The sequence below is a fragment of the Entelurus aequoreus genome, linkage group LG03 (assembly GCF_033978785.1).
Source record: "Entelurus aequoreus isolate RoL-2023_Sb linkage group LG03, RoL_Eaeq_v1.1, whole genome shotgun sequence".
In the NCBI taxonomy this organism is placed as follows: Eukaryota; Metazoa; Chordata; class Actinopteri; order Syngnathiformes; family Syngnathidae; genus Entelurus; species Entelurus aequoreus.
The window spans coordinates 46,352,957-46,367,024 of NC_084733.1; the positions used below are offsets into that span (position 1 = coordinate 46,352,957).

The 14,068-nt window shown below is 39.4% G+C and overlaps 1 protein-coding gene across 5 annotated transcripts in view; it reads right to left on the reverse strand.

Annotated features, from left to right (window-relative positions):
• The window catches only part of arid1b (AT-rich interactive domain 1B), a 692,248-nt gene that overhangs the window by 57,472 nt on the left and 620,708 nt on the right, over nt 1–14,068 (reverse strand). For all 5 annotated transcript variants that reach the window (XM_062041960.1, XM_062041959.1, XM_062041957.1 and 2 more), the window contains 2 exons: nt 4,593–4,720; nt 660–763 (listed from right to left, as the gene is read on the reverse strand). In XM_062041960.1, coding sequence (XP_061897944.1) covers nt 660–763; nt 4,593–4,720 — 232 coding nt within the window. The remainder of the gene's footprint in view (nt 1–659; nt 764–4,592; nt 4,721–14,068) is intronic.

Consider the following 14,068-nt stretch of genomic DNA (forward strand, 5'->3'; position numbering starts at 1 on the left):
TTGCATCTATAACAATGCTCAATTTGGATGTGTTTGTGTGTGAAAGTGCAAACAGGAAAATAACAACAGCCTGACAAGTGCTCCTGGTCTTTGTATGGAATCTTCATGTCAGCAAAAGCTTATCTTTTCCTGCTCTCTACTCCCCCAAGTCCATCTTAGTGTTTTTGCAATCCTCCTGGCAGACAGATCAACTCATTTGGTAGTATGAGGTGTCTTTTTCTAGCTGCTCCGAATGTCTTTAATAATTCAAAAAGGCCTTACTACCGTAATCAGCAAAATAAAAAACAGCCATTTGCAGAGAGAAGATCATTAGTGGGCTTGATGGAGGTGCAAGTGTAGAAACGAGAATAAAGTCAGTGTTGTTTTTGTGTGTTGTGCTATACATCCTTGTGTCCATGGACAGTGTGCTATACAGATGCCAAGCTCTTCTTTTTTTTTTGCAGCCCAGCAAGCAGAGAAAGCTGGGGGCCAAAACAAAGCTGGAAAAACATTTGGAATGGTAAATGTTAAAAAAAAACATTAAATATGGTGAGAAAACAACAGAGGAGACGCCAACCGCACTGAGGCAGTATGTGCACATCTAACTTTGTTACAGCAAACAAAAATAGACAAAAGTGGGGGAAAATGTAGACAACAAATATCATTTAAGTTAGCTGTACCTTTGGCTTGTGAGTGTCATTGGCGGGACCATTGTCATCTTTCGAATCTGCTTTCACTTTCACATCGGAGCTCATCATGCTGTCCCCTGACATTCCAATGGCACCTTTACAAAGCATCAATGAAACATTGAGTACAAAAGAAAGGTTTCCTCAAACAAAAGGTGCCTAAACACTATCTCGGGAGACTTGCTGCTGCCATTTCTTAAAAATGAACGGTGCTTCCTTTGTGATGTGTGAAAGCTTCAATATAACGTTTTGTATGACGTCACAGTCAAACACCTTTCATCATGTTGCCTGTCAAATGATTATTTTTTGAATAGATTAATCACACTTTTTTTTAAATTCTAATTAATCATGATTGATCACAGGTATTACTTGCTTACATATTTAAAATTAACTTAAACAAATCCAAATAATTGGACACAAATGCAATTTTATTTTCAGACTGTCATACAGAGAACTATTTTTGAATGTTTTACTTTAATTCTTGTCATTTATTTGCTCAAAACATGGTAACAGTTTGATCTAAATTCCTGTTTCGGGGTGTTTTGGAGTGAAATTTGCACTGGCATTTGATCACTCACTGTGTTTCAGGTAGCCATCCGTGGTTAAGGTAGGCGCATGTACGGTCAAAATAAATTGCATGATTAATATGAATACTGTATGTACATGATTACCATATTACACATCTGTGGTCCCTTCCAAGGTTTCTCGTTGTTCCCATTGGATTTAGTTTTTTCTTGCCCTGAAATGGGATCTGATGTCGTTGTGGCTTGTGCAGCCCTTTGAGACATTTGTGATTAAGGGCTATATAGTAAACTTCGATGGATTGATCGTTTCGCATACTATTCGTCGTTTCTGCCCAAAATAATTCTTCATTCATCACTCCCAAGCAATGTTTGTAAGTTCTACAATACAACTAAAACCATTCATACTTAGTAAACTGTCCCATGTGTGATATCTGTACAGTAGGAGTGTTTTCATGCATATTTGTATGTGCTATTCAAATGTAATCGAGCTAGTGTCATTAGCATTAGCAAATATGCTAACATGTTTACAAGTGTCTGTGTTAGTATGATTAACTTCCGATGATATTCTTTGTATATTTTTTCAGTTTCGTAATTTTCCAAAACGTAACTATAGAATTAATGAGTCGGTTTAACTGATTGGAACGCGAGCTTCCGTAGCTAGTAGGTCCATGACAATGACTTCTGTTTTGTTTGATGAGCTATTTTACTGCCATGTGACAGCCAACGTTTGGAAACAATTAAGGTTAGTAAATTAACATTTACAAAATCTTTTGAAACAGTATATATATGTGGTTTATGGTCCGGTGTGACTAATAAATATAAACATATCTATTTCTTCTACAATTTGGTAGGTCCGGCTTAAATGCGCTCTATAACCCGGAATTTATGTTGATGAAATATTTTTTTGTGATTAATGTGATCAGCCCTATTTAAAATATTTCAAAACACGGCCAGAAAGCCAGGGCACTGATTTTGTATGTAAAAAAACAAAAATAAATACAAGCTGTCCTTGAAAAGGCCAGACATTTTTCTCTGTTCAAAGACATCAACACGTTTTCCGATGGTTTTCAAGTTGAAGCGGAGGTAAAGATCCTCAAGTAAAAAATATTCATAGTGCTCGTTGAACATTTCTTTTAAAGCCAAATAAAAGGTCCTTGAATAGAAGGCTTATGTCCTTTTATACTGTAGCCCTAAAAACTGCTGAAGAACCTTGGTGCTCCAATTCATTTGAAGATTCTGAAATATTGAACATTTCGGTATTTGGCTTTGAACAAAGGTGCCTTTTTCACTTATTAAATTCAACATAAACACATACAATGTCTGGAGGTGTACCTTGACTGGCCTGTCAGGGCCATTTTGCACTCTGCATAGAAAATATAACTTGTATAATGTAAGAGTAATTATTTATTATAATTTAATGTACACTTTAATGTACTGTATCATATACACATACTGTACATATACAAGTACATATGCACACATACACTCATGCACATAATCACGTTTCATCAAACATATATTAACGTTGTTGCCCTAGGGTAAACTGGGTATAACACATGGCACACTGACAAAGCTTAACCTATTGTTACTATAACAATCTACAAGGTTAATGTAGGTTGCTTCTCTTTCTTCCCCTCCATTTTTCTGCATTCTTTCGTATCTCAAGTTATCATTACGTATATGTATTGTTGCATTTGAACAATTGTATTGTTGATAATAAAGGTAAAGTATTGGTATTGTTTATTATCAATAGCACTATTTCTATTGTCATTTCTGTATTTTTATTTTTATTTTCGCTAACTGCTTATTTGCTATTACTTTTACCATCATATTTGTACATGTCGTATTTGCTGATGTTGCTCTGTTGTTGTTGTTGTTGTTGTGTTTGCTGTTGTTGTTTTTGTCTCTCTGTCTAATCCCCCTCTTGTCCCCACAATTCCCCCCTCTGTCTTCCTTTTTCTCTCTTTCTATCCCCTCCTGCTCCGGCCCGGCTGCACCAAATGATAATATAAATACATTTAATAAAGTCAAAATACAAGTAAGGCAACAAGAAAAGTATCCTACACTTCTCTTTTGTAAAGTAAATCTGAACAGCCGATATGGGCATCTACATCTGCTGTATGATTTGCTCGAGAAGCTGGGCAGGACATTATTAAAAAAAAAAAAAAATAAAAAAAATAAATAATGTACTGTATCTACACACAGAGAAGCAGAGAACATAAACAAAGGTATGCAAGGAGAAATATGGGCTCATAAAGAAGGATTTGGTGCCTTGCTGACGGGCCAACAACTGCTTTTCTTTTCTTTTTGTCCACTGCAAAACTTAAACTGGAATACTTACAGGCTGAACTACTACCGTCATTAATGTGCAACCCTAAGGCTCAAAGCGGGCATTACATGTGTTCCTTATATGATAAGATTGTTCAGTTTGAAGTTTTTAAGTTTTATTTTTAAAATGTTTCTTTAAATAAAAAATAAATGTACATTTAATTAATCAAGACAACATTTATAACACATGTATGTATTTATTTCCAATTTTATCAATTAATGACAGATTTAAGCAATTATTTTAAAGATGTATTAACTGTGTTCCCATTTGACCCTCCATAATTGAAGGCCTATGCCAACTCAGTGGACTAGTGGTTAGAGTAGGTTGTAGGTTCAAATCCCGGCCGAGTCATACCAAAGACTATAAAAATGGGACCCATTACCTCCCTGCTTGACACTCAGCATCAAGGGTTGGAATTGGGGGATAAATCACCAAAAATTATTCCCAGGCGCGGCACCGCTGCTGCCCACTGGCACCTCCCAGGGGGTGGAACAAGGGGATGGGTCAAATGCAGAGGACAAATTTCGACACACCTAGTGTGTGTGTGACAATCATTGGTACTTTAACTTAACTTTACATCACAAAAAACAAAACAACAAAAAACTGCACCGTCACACACAAGGATGCACTGAAATAAAGGAAAGCAACCATGAAAGTTGTTTTAGGTGCGATATAAAGATCAACAAAAAAATTAGAAACATTTTTTAAAAACTACCCTGGTTAGAATTTAAATTGAATCAAATTCATCACAATCACAACATAAGAAGCAAAAATAATAAAAGTACACAAAATTGTATCCCCCCCTTGAAATAACTTATTTCTTCTTCTTCTTCAGAGTTACACATTTCGTAAACAAATATTTCTGTTGTGCATGTCCACCAATGTCCACTGTAGAGAATTAAGGATTTCTTCAGGAGGACATATGAATTTGATATAATATTTTAGGCTATATTGCGGTTTCTAATACTTTTTTTTTATTTTTTAAAGAGCACATGCACACCAAGACATCTGACAAAGTCCACATCTAAGACACAGAATAGAATATGTTCTGCCAGGCGGTTTTATCAAGCATACCTGAAGGCATCACATTGTAGGCTGGACCTTGAGTGTTGCCTACGGCTGCACCATTGTTGCCTGCCAGTTCTCTGCAGGGGACTGTGGGGCTCGCCTGGCTGATGCTGGGTCCTTGATAGCTGCCTTGTCTGGATAAAAGACAAGAGAAATGTATCAGTTTCTAAATGTTCTATATGTTTGTCAGTAAGGGCAGAAGAGGGTTACGAGATTTCATGGAGACAAGATTTGTCAATCTGTTTTTTGGCTCTAAAGAGGCAATAGACACCGTATCACAGATCAAACAAAACTCTTGCATCAGAAAAGAAGAAACTCTTCTAAGCTCTTCTATCGTTTCCTCTACAAATCCCTCCCCTCACCCACAAGTCATAATTTGACTAATTAAGGTGTCTTTTTGTAGAGGCTCATATTATTTGTTTCCATGGCGACGGAAAAAATCAATTCCGCTCAATCTCCCTCCTTCAGCCACCCTCGTCTCGTAGCTCATCACACGGTGTCACAAGTGACATCAGAGAGGCTTATCTGCAACCTGCTGGATGTTTGTGTGTGTGTGCGTGTGTGTGTGTGTGTGCAGTGTGAGATTAAAGGCAGCATCTTTCATTACATGCTGGGCAGGCCAAAGCCACTGACATAGGAGTTGAAAGGGGACTCTATGTTTGGAACAATTTGGCCTATCACGGGCTGACACAAGATTACGACCATATTAAAAGACAGAGGAGAGAGATGTAATGTGTCAGGGCATGAGGAGACCATGAAAGCCATGGAAACAGTAAAAGAGGAAATGTGGAGGGCTGAGATAGTCGAATATACTCAACAATAAACTGTATGATCAAAAGTCCAGAGATGCACTCAGGGGCATCACACCAAATTCTGGGCTCACATACAAAATACTCCTAAAGGAACCCCCATCCCACCCTAAACCCAAAGTTGCATCCCCATTCACACACACTTGTAAGGTTAACATGCACAAAACAAATATTTATTGCATGGATTTGGTTGAAACCAGATTTTTAAAACACATGTAAAAACCTTAATTAGGTTTTGGACTTTTCAAAGACGGGATTAACATATCAAGATACATCCCCCTAAATAATTTGGTTTGTTTTAAAATAGCTTATTAATTAAATATAAAGTGGCCAGGATATGAATTTAAATTGACATATAATCTGTCAGTTTTCACTGAAATATATAGCTCTTGGCAAAGACGGTCGCACTCCCTCCCTTTTCCGTGTTTGTCCTGCTTACCTCTTAGTCTCGTTTAACTTTCTTGTTGCCTCTTTTTGCACTGCTCTCCAAAATCTAAACAATGGAATTGATCAACTGCCCTCTTAACAAATTGACAAGATCTCGGGTTCAGGGGAACCTGTCTGTCCTGTCGGAGCGGTTGTTGCTGGACGCACGACGGACTCTTAGGAGAAACAAAGTGTTGCGTGCCTGGCGCCCCTTTTAAACGAGGACGCTGAAGATATCTACCTTTATGGAACTACGATAACAGGACATCTGCTGATTGGAGTAAGCGTTGCCCTGACATATCAGTGTTAAATAAAAAGGATGTGTTCATTTTTTTTTTCAAAACATTGTGGTTAGAGTGTCCGCCCTGAGATCGGTAGGTTGGAGTTCAAATCCCAGCCGAGTCATACCAAAGACTATAAAAATGGGACTCATAACCTCCCTGCTTGGCACTCAGCAACATAGGGTTGGAGTTGGGGGTTAAATCACCAAAATGATTCCCGGGCGCGGCGCCGCTGCTGCCCACTGCTCCCCAAGGGGATGGGACAAATGCAGAGGACAAATTTCACCACATCTAGTGTGTGTGTGACAATCATTGGTACTTTAATCTTTAATCTTAATCTTTATTAAAGGGGTCATGGGCAGCACGGTAGGACAGGGGTTAGTGCATGTGCCTCACAATACGAAGGTCCTGGGTTCAATCCTTGAGCTGGGGGGCCTTTATGTGTGGAGTTTGCATGTTCTCCCCGTGACTGCGTGGGTTCCCTCCGGGTACTCCGGCTTCCTCCCACCTCCAAAGACATGCACCTGGGGATAGGTTGATTGGCAACACTAAATTGGCCCTAGTGTGTGAATGTGAGTGTGAATGTTGTCTGTCTATCTGTGTTGGCCCTGTGATGAGGTGGCGACTTGTCCAGGGTGTACCCTGCCTTTTACCCAAATGTAGCTGAGATAGGCTCCAGCAGCCCCCGCGACCCCGAGAGTGACAAGCGGTAGAAAATGGATGGATGGATGGATTGATAAAGGGGTCATATAATTTTTTTCTATTTTTAAAACATTTCATTTTGGTCTATAAAACATGATGGTGGTTCTTTAGTAAAAAAAAATGCATATACCGGTATTTTTCTGTAAAGACCTATCTTCAAGCAACTTTTTGTCAGCCTTCAAAAACGGTTTGTTTGAAAGGCGGAGTTTTTAGATGCAAACAAATCCCTCCTTACCACACCCCCTGTGAAAACACTGTAAATTTTCCTGTTGTGAGATAAGTAAAGGATTATCTTTTCTTATCTTATCTCACGCTGAATAGCCTTTTGTTCCCGCCCCCGGCATTCTTATTAGCCCATCAACTACGCCGGATATCAGCCTCTCATTACATTCCGCAGATTCAATCCAATTCAGGTGTGGTTCTGGATTATTTTGAGATCAATATTGTATTAAAGTATTTCTATGCGTCCTTCTACTCATCTTGTCATTGTTCTACTCCTGAGCTTTATATTTTATTTGCCAAATTTGACATCCCCTGGGTTGATCAGTCTTCTCCAGTTAAAGGCCTACTGAAACCTACTACTACCGACCACGCAGTCTGATAGTTTATATATCAATGATGAAATCTTAACATTGCAACACATGCCAATACGGCCGGGTTAACTTATAAAGTGACTTTTAAAACTTCCCGGGAAATATCCGGCTGAAACATCGCGGTATGATGACGTATGCGCGTGACGAAGTCAGAGTAACGGAAGTTATGGTACCCGTAGAATCCTATACAAAAAGCTCTGTTTTCATTTCATAATTCCACAGTATTTTGGACATCTTTAGCAATTTGTTTAATGAACAATGAAGGCTGCAAAGAAGACAGTTGTAGGTGGGATCGGTGTATTAGCAGCGGACTACAGCAACACAACCAGGAGGACTTTGTTGGAGCGCTAGCCGCGCTAGCCGCGCTAGCCGCGCTAGCCGCGCTAGCCGCCGACCTCACCTTGACTTCCTACGTCTCCGGGCCGCCAAACGCATCGGGTGAAGTCCTTCGTCCTTCTGCCGATCGCTGGAACGCAGGTGAGCACGGGTGTTGATGAGTAGATGAGGGCTGGCTGGCGTAGGTGGAGAGCTAATGTTTTTACCATAGCTCTGTGAGGTCCCGTTGCTAAGTTGCTAAGTTAGCTTCAATGGCGTCGTTAGCACAGCATTGTTAACCTTCGCCAGCCTGGAAAGCATTAACCGTGTATTTACATGTCCACGGTTTAATAGTATTGTTGATTTTCTATCTATCCTTCCTTCTATCCTTTATTTTTTTGTTTCTATATGCAGTTAAAGTACGATGCTATTACGTTAGCTCGTAGCTAAAGCATTTCGCCGATGTAATGTCGTGGAGATAAAAGGCACTGAATGTCCATTTTGCGTTCTCGACTCTCATTTTCAAGAGGATATAGTATCCGAGGTGGTTTAAAATACAAATCCGTGATCCACAATAAAAAAAGGAGAGTGTGGAATCCAATGAGCCAGCTTGTACCTAAGTTACGGTCAGAGCGAAAAAAGATACGTCCATCACTGTCTCTCAAGTCCTTCACTGTAACGTTCCTCATCTACGAATCTTTCATCCTCACTCAAATTAATGGGGTAATCATCACTTTCTCGGTCCGAATCTCTCTCGCTCCATTGTAAACAATGGGGAATTGTGAGGAATACTAGCTCCTGTGACGTCACGCTACTTCCGGTACAGGCAAGGCTTTTTTTTATTAGCGAGCAAAAGTTGCGAACTTTATTGTCGATTTTCTCTATTAAATCCTTTCAGCAAAAATATGGCAATATCGCGAAATGATCAAGTATGACACATAGAATGGATCTGCTATTCCCGTTTAAATGAAAAAAAATCATTTCAGTAGGCCTTTAAGTTAGAGACCAATTACTGCTGCCGATTTAAATGTTGCAGCGTTATCCCTACAAAACGGAAAATCCGCAGTACCAGATGGCTATTTTCCTGAATTAAAAAAAAAAATTGGCATAAGCCAGCGCCCCTATTATTGAACATGCACAATTAATTGTTTGAATCTGGCAGCCTCCCGCAAACGCTCAACCAAGATTAAATTTCTCTCCTCTTGAAAAAAGGCAAAGACCCTTTGTTGTGCACTTCGTATCGTTTTATACACCTGTTAAAAGTGGATTTTAAATTATTATCCAAACTGCTTGCTTACGTCTCGATACAATTAACCCTTTATAGCACATATTAGTTTGACATTTCAATTGCTGACATGAATGAACTTTTACACACTATTCTCATTTTTTGAGTTCCACCTGCATAATATGAGTGAAAATGTTGGAGGGGAAACCTGCAACTTTTCTGTGGCTATATACAATTGAACAGTCACCTACCGAAGGAGCATCTATGTGGCAAATTGTTGTAAGCTTTGACCAGAAACGTAGTCACTGCTCGATGACATTTGTCGTTCGTGGCCGAGTGTTACTCTTCCCTGCCGCGGTGAAAACTTGCGGCAGATGTGAACTGGAGCCATTAATATATCTCCTCATGCTCATCTAAATGAGAAACCATTAATTTCAATTTAACACTTAATAGCGCTAACATTATTGGCGGTGTTGGTACCTGTTGTATTTACGCCAGATGACAAACGCCTGGGATGAGATCGTTGCGGTTAAAAAACGTGACATTCATTGCATGCTGTATATTCAATTGTTTCAGCATATTGATCACATGTCCTGGTCTTGATGAAATAACAACCACAGAATTATTAAAAGTAGCGATGTTGCGATATTTTCTTGTAAAATGTCGGCAAACTTTGGAGCTGTCTGATGCTGTCTGGCGTCACTACGCACATTGCGCGATGACGTCATCTTCACCCAGAAGAACCGTTAATGTAATCGGTTGACAAAATGGCAAGTGATTCTAAGCAATTGATACACTGGGAACCGGTTCTGAAGAAGAACTGGTTTTCAATTCACATCCCTATTGGATGCTGAAAAGGCATTTGACCGAGTGGACTGGAATGATCTATTTTATGTCCTGGAGAGATTCGGTTTTGGTAACAGTTTTATTTCATGGATTAAGCTTTGGTATTCCTCTACTGAGGCCTCGGTCAGGACTACAATATTCAATCACAATATTTTCGCCTTTACCGTTCGTCACAGCAGGGTTGCCCCATGAGCCCATTGCTCTTTGGTTCTGCCATTGAGCCTCTGCCAATAGCGCTTGGTACCAACCCGCTTATTACGGGCACATGTTGACACAATGAGCAGGTGAAAGTCTGTCCCCATGCAGTTGACCTCCTTCTAAATCTCTTGGACAACTCCAAGAGTACTCTCCAAGCTTTTGGACATGTGTCTGGTTACAAATTGAATTCGGAGAAAAGTGAAATATGTTACAGCTAAGAAATATACTCTGTACAATTTTCCATTTAAAATTGCCTCGCAAAGTTTCACTTTCTTAGGTGTCCAGGTCACACTTACGCTTGCAGAGCTTTATAAAGCCAACTTAGTTCCACTGAGATTTTGATCGCTGATCTTTACTTAACTCAACTCTGTTTTGTTCCAGTGTATAACACTTTTTCTCCCTCAGTCCTTCCGTAAATTACTCAGATTTTAGACTTCATTTGGAATAAAGACTCACAGGTTACGTAAGCAATATTTGCAGAGACCTAATGCGTTGGGAGGAGTAGCACTACCATACTTTAGGTTTTACTACTGGGCCACTAACATTACAATTCTTACACGTTGGCTGCAATATGAAGCATTTGATCCTCTTCCGTTATGGCTGGTTATGGAGCAAAGACAACTCAACCAAGCCAGTATTTCTTAGGGTTCTGGTTCACTCTCCCATTCACTCATCAACATTTGCTTTTATGAAAAATCCAATCGTAAAAAACTCATTTTGGATCTGGGTTCAGTTTAAGACCTATTTTGGTTTGCAGATTATTTCCAGTCTTGCACCCATCCCTGCTAATCATGCTTTCCCTCCCTCTCTTGTTGATAATGCATTTTTCAAGATGATCAAGTTTGGGGCTCAACAACATTAACGATTTATACATTGACAACACTTGTGCCTCTTTTCAGCAACTTTGTGATACATTTTCACTCCCTAATCAACACTTTTTTAGCTATCTACAGATCCACAGTTTTGTTGGCAATACTTTCTCAAGGTGACACTGACACAGTTTTAGATGTGTTTCTGACACCGCTTTTAACTTTAAAAGGATCAATTACACATATTTATAACCAAATTTTTATTTTACATCCTGAGTCTCTAAATTCAAATAAGTCACTTTGGGAGGAGGATTGAGGAGTGACCCTATCTGAGGAGAGCTGGACAAAGATTTTAAGTATAGTTCATAAGTCTTCTATTTGTGCAAGACACAGCCTCATCCAACGCAAGCTAATACATCGTACTTATTATACCAAGGTCCGGCTAGTTAAGATGTATGATAGAATATCAGAAATATGTGATCGGTGTCAACAGTCTCCAGCTAACTTAATACACATGTTTTGTCTCTGTCCATCCCTGTGCAGTTACTGGACAGAAACTTTAATACTTTGTCTTTGGTAACTGGCAAAAGGATTGAACCGAATCTTCTAAGTGGACTATTCGGGGTAGCCACACTGTCATCTTCTCTTAGTAAATCCAAAATGAGTCTGCTAGAATTGACTACTTTGTTAGCTAGAATCCTTATTTTGCTTAACTGGAAAGCTGCAGTGCCTCCCTGCCACACCCGCTGGATCAGATATTCTTAATTTCCTTAAATTGAAAAAAATTAGGCTGACATTGAATGGTTGTTCTGTAAAATGTTAATAAGTATGGAGTGCTTTCTTGAAATTTGTATGGTTGTATTTTGGACAATTGATGAGCCTTTTGTTTACTTTTGTGTATTGCTGCACCATGTTGGGGCCATTCGGAAGTGCAGCTATCTGTGGCTTTGTATCAATATTTGCCTGTACTTATTTGACTAATATATTTAATAAATTTTTTTGGGGTTGGGAGAAAAAAAAGAACATTTGATTTGTATTGTATTGTATTGTATTTCTGTTAAAACATTTTTTAAAGTAGTTTTTTCGCAAAATCAATTTTTTTGTGAAAGTTTGTGGTTTAAGCAGGACTAATCTTCACAGACACTCAGAGTGACTTTCTCACAGTTGAAGGCACACTTCCACAAATCATAAAAGTTCAAATAAGGTGCTATTTACTTCAGATGAGGCTGAAAGTTAGTGTAGTGACTTGTGCTGGTTAAACCAAACAAACAGAGCATTGTTCTTCATTGGGTTTCATTGTCAACATGATATTGTAGCACAGCCATTTTATATACATTTTAATTGGCTAACTCAAGGAATGATGTTTGGGTAAATGTCTACCACACATGGATAATCCGCTGACGTCACACTTGAACAAAATTCAAAACGGACCGTTTGCAGGAAGTAGGAAGGTAGGCAATATTGTTTTATAACTATCTTTGCAATTCCTCCACGGTTTGATATAACATTTTCGGGACTTATGCAGATACCAAATACACATAAGCATGTAACAATAGGTAAGAAAAGTCGGTTTTATATGATAGGGCCCCTTCAACACATTTGAACACCCACAAAAATACCAACAATGGGTATCAATTCCTAGGTAATGGGAAATGGTACCATATCGATCCAAATGTGAAAGGTACCCATCTCTAGTTTTAATAATATCTTTCCTCAGTGTAAAAAAGGCAATACATTATGGGAGAAAACCTAAAGACATTGACGGATGCATATATCCACAATTATCCATAATTAAGAGTTACTTCTTTTATATGACTATAGTCATATTTTAAATAGCTAATGTTCCATCTTGTACTCTTTTCCTTTTTTTGATCGTCTCATGACAAAGTGCTTGCACTGTGGACGGCCTTGAAGTAGGAGGCAGAGAAGAGGAGTCCTCCCTGCTTCCCTTCTCGGGCCGACTTGAGATAACGGACACAATGGGCATCTGTGCGGGCGTGAGGGCGGGGGGAGAGATTGAGGAACAGAATGTTTTCGTGATGGTTTTCAGACAGATCTGGACCGGGCTAGGGAACGCTTGGGTGCTGGGTTGGTCTCAGGTTTGTCCTCTAAGCTTTGAGAATAAACCACAAAATACCAACTACTGCCTGTTGATTGAATATAAACATCAGTTTTTTGCCATAAAAAGAATCTGGGAGAGACTAGCAATTTGAATTCCCAATTGGAGGAATGCTGGTCGACGCAACAATTTGGGGGCTCGTCCGGGATGGCACACTGTTGATTGATGACTTCTTGCAATCTTCTGGGCAGACTCACATGGCCAAAACATAATTCAAGGTAAGCAGACCCTTTCTTTTTAGATAAAATCTGCGTTAGGAGTCTGTCCTGAAGTCTGTCAGTCAAACACTGTTTTTTAATCCCAGGCACAGATTGGTGATTTTGATAGATTGATTGCATTTTTGCCGTAGCCACCATTGCATAAAAGTTGTGAATACCACTCACGTCATTGTGTCAAGATTACCGTGACGGGCTGCTTCACTGACGAGTAAGCAAATAGTCGGGTGTGGCTCGCCCTGGGTGTTTGGTCTTCCCTAAAAAGAGTAACGGGATGGATGCCCATCATATGGTACAGTAAATACTCCCTGGTTGTGAGTTCCCTGTTGACATTTTTATGTGCACACAAACTAAGGATGGGTTGGAGGCCATTTGTAAAATACAATAAATACTCCCTGGTTGCGAGTTCCCTACGGCATTAACGTGTGCGCTAAAATTAAGAATCGTACGGGAGGAGGCCCTTCTGTACCATATGATAAATTCCACGGCTGGAGGCCATTTGTAATAAATACAATAAAGATTCCCTGGTTGTGAGGTCCCGGCGACACTTTAGTGTGCGCTAAAATTAAGGAAAAATAGACACAATGGACAAGGAGTGTGACAGACAAGAATGTGATGACGGCTGGGGAAAATGTGATGAATCATTACTGTTTAATAATCAATTGAATGCACTGTTGTCGACAATGGAATTAGCAGGTAGAGTTAAAAAAAAAAAAAAAAAAGAGAACGTTCCTTGAAAGGGTTAAGAGGGAGTTTACAATACTCGAAAAGTTGTGAACTCAAACGTCTGGTAAAATAAAAAATAAAATAAAAAAGTAACTGGAAGTTTTATGGTAAAGTGAAACGCAGAGAGAGTGCTTACGTGTGCGTGTGTGTGTGTGCATAGGGCCGTAGGCACTTGCTTGTGTGTGCGTGAGTGCTTACACGTGCGTGTGTGTGTGCTG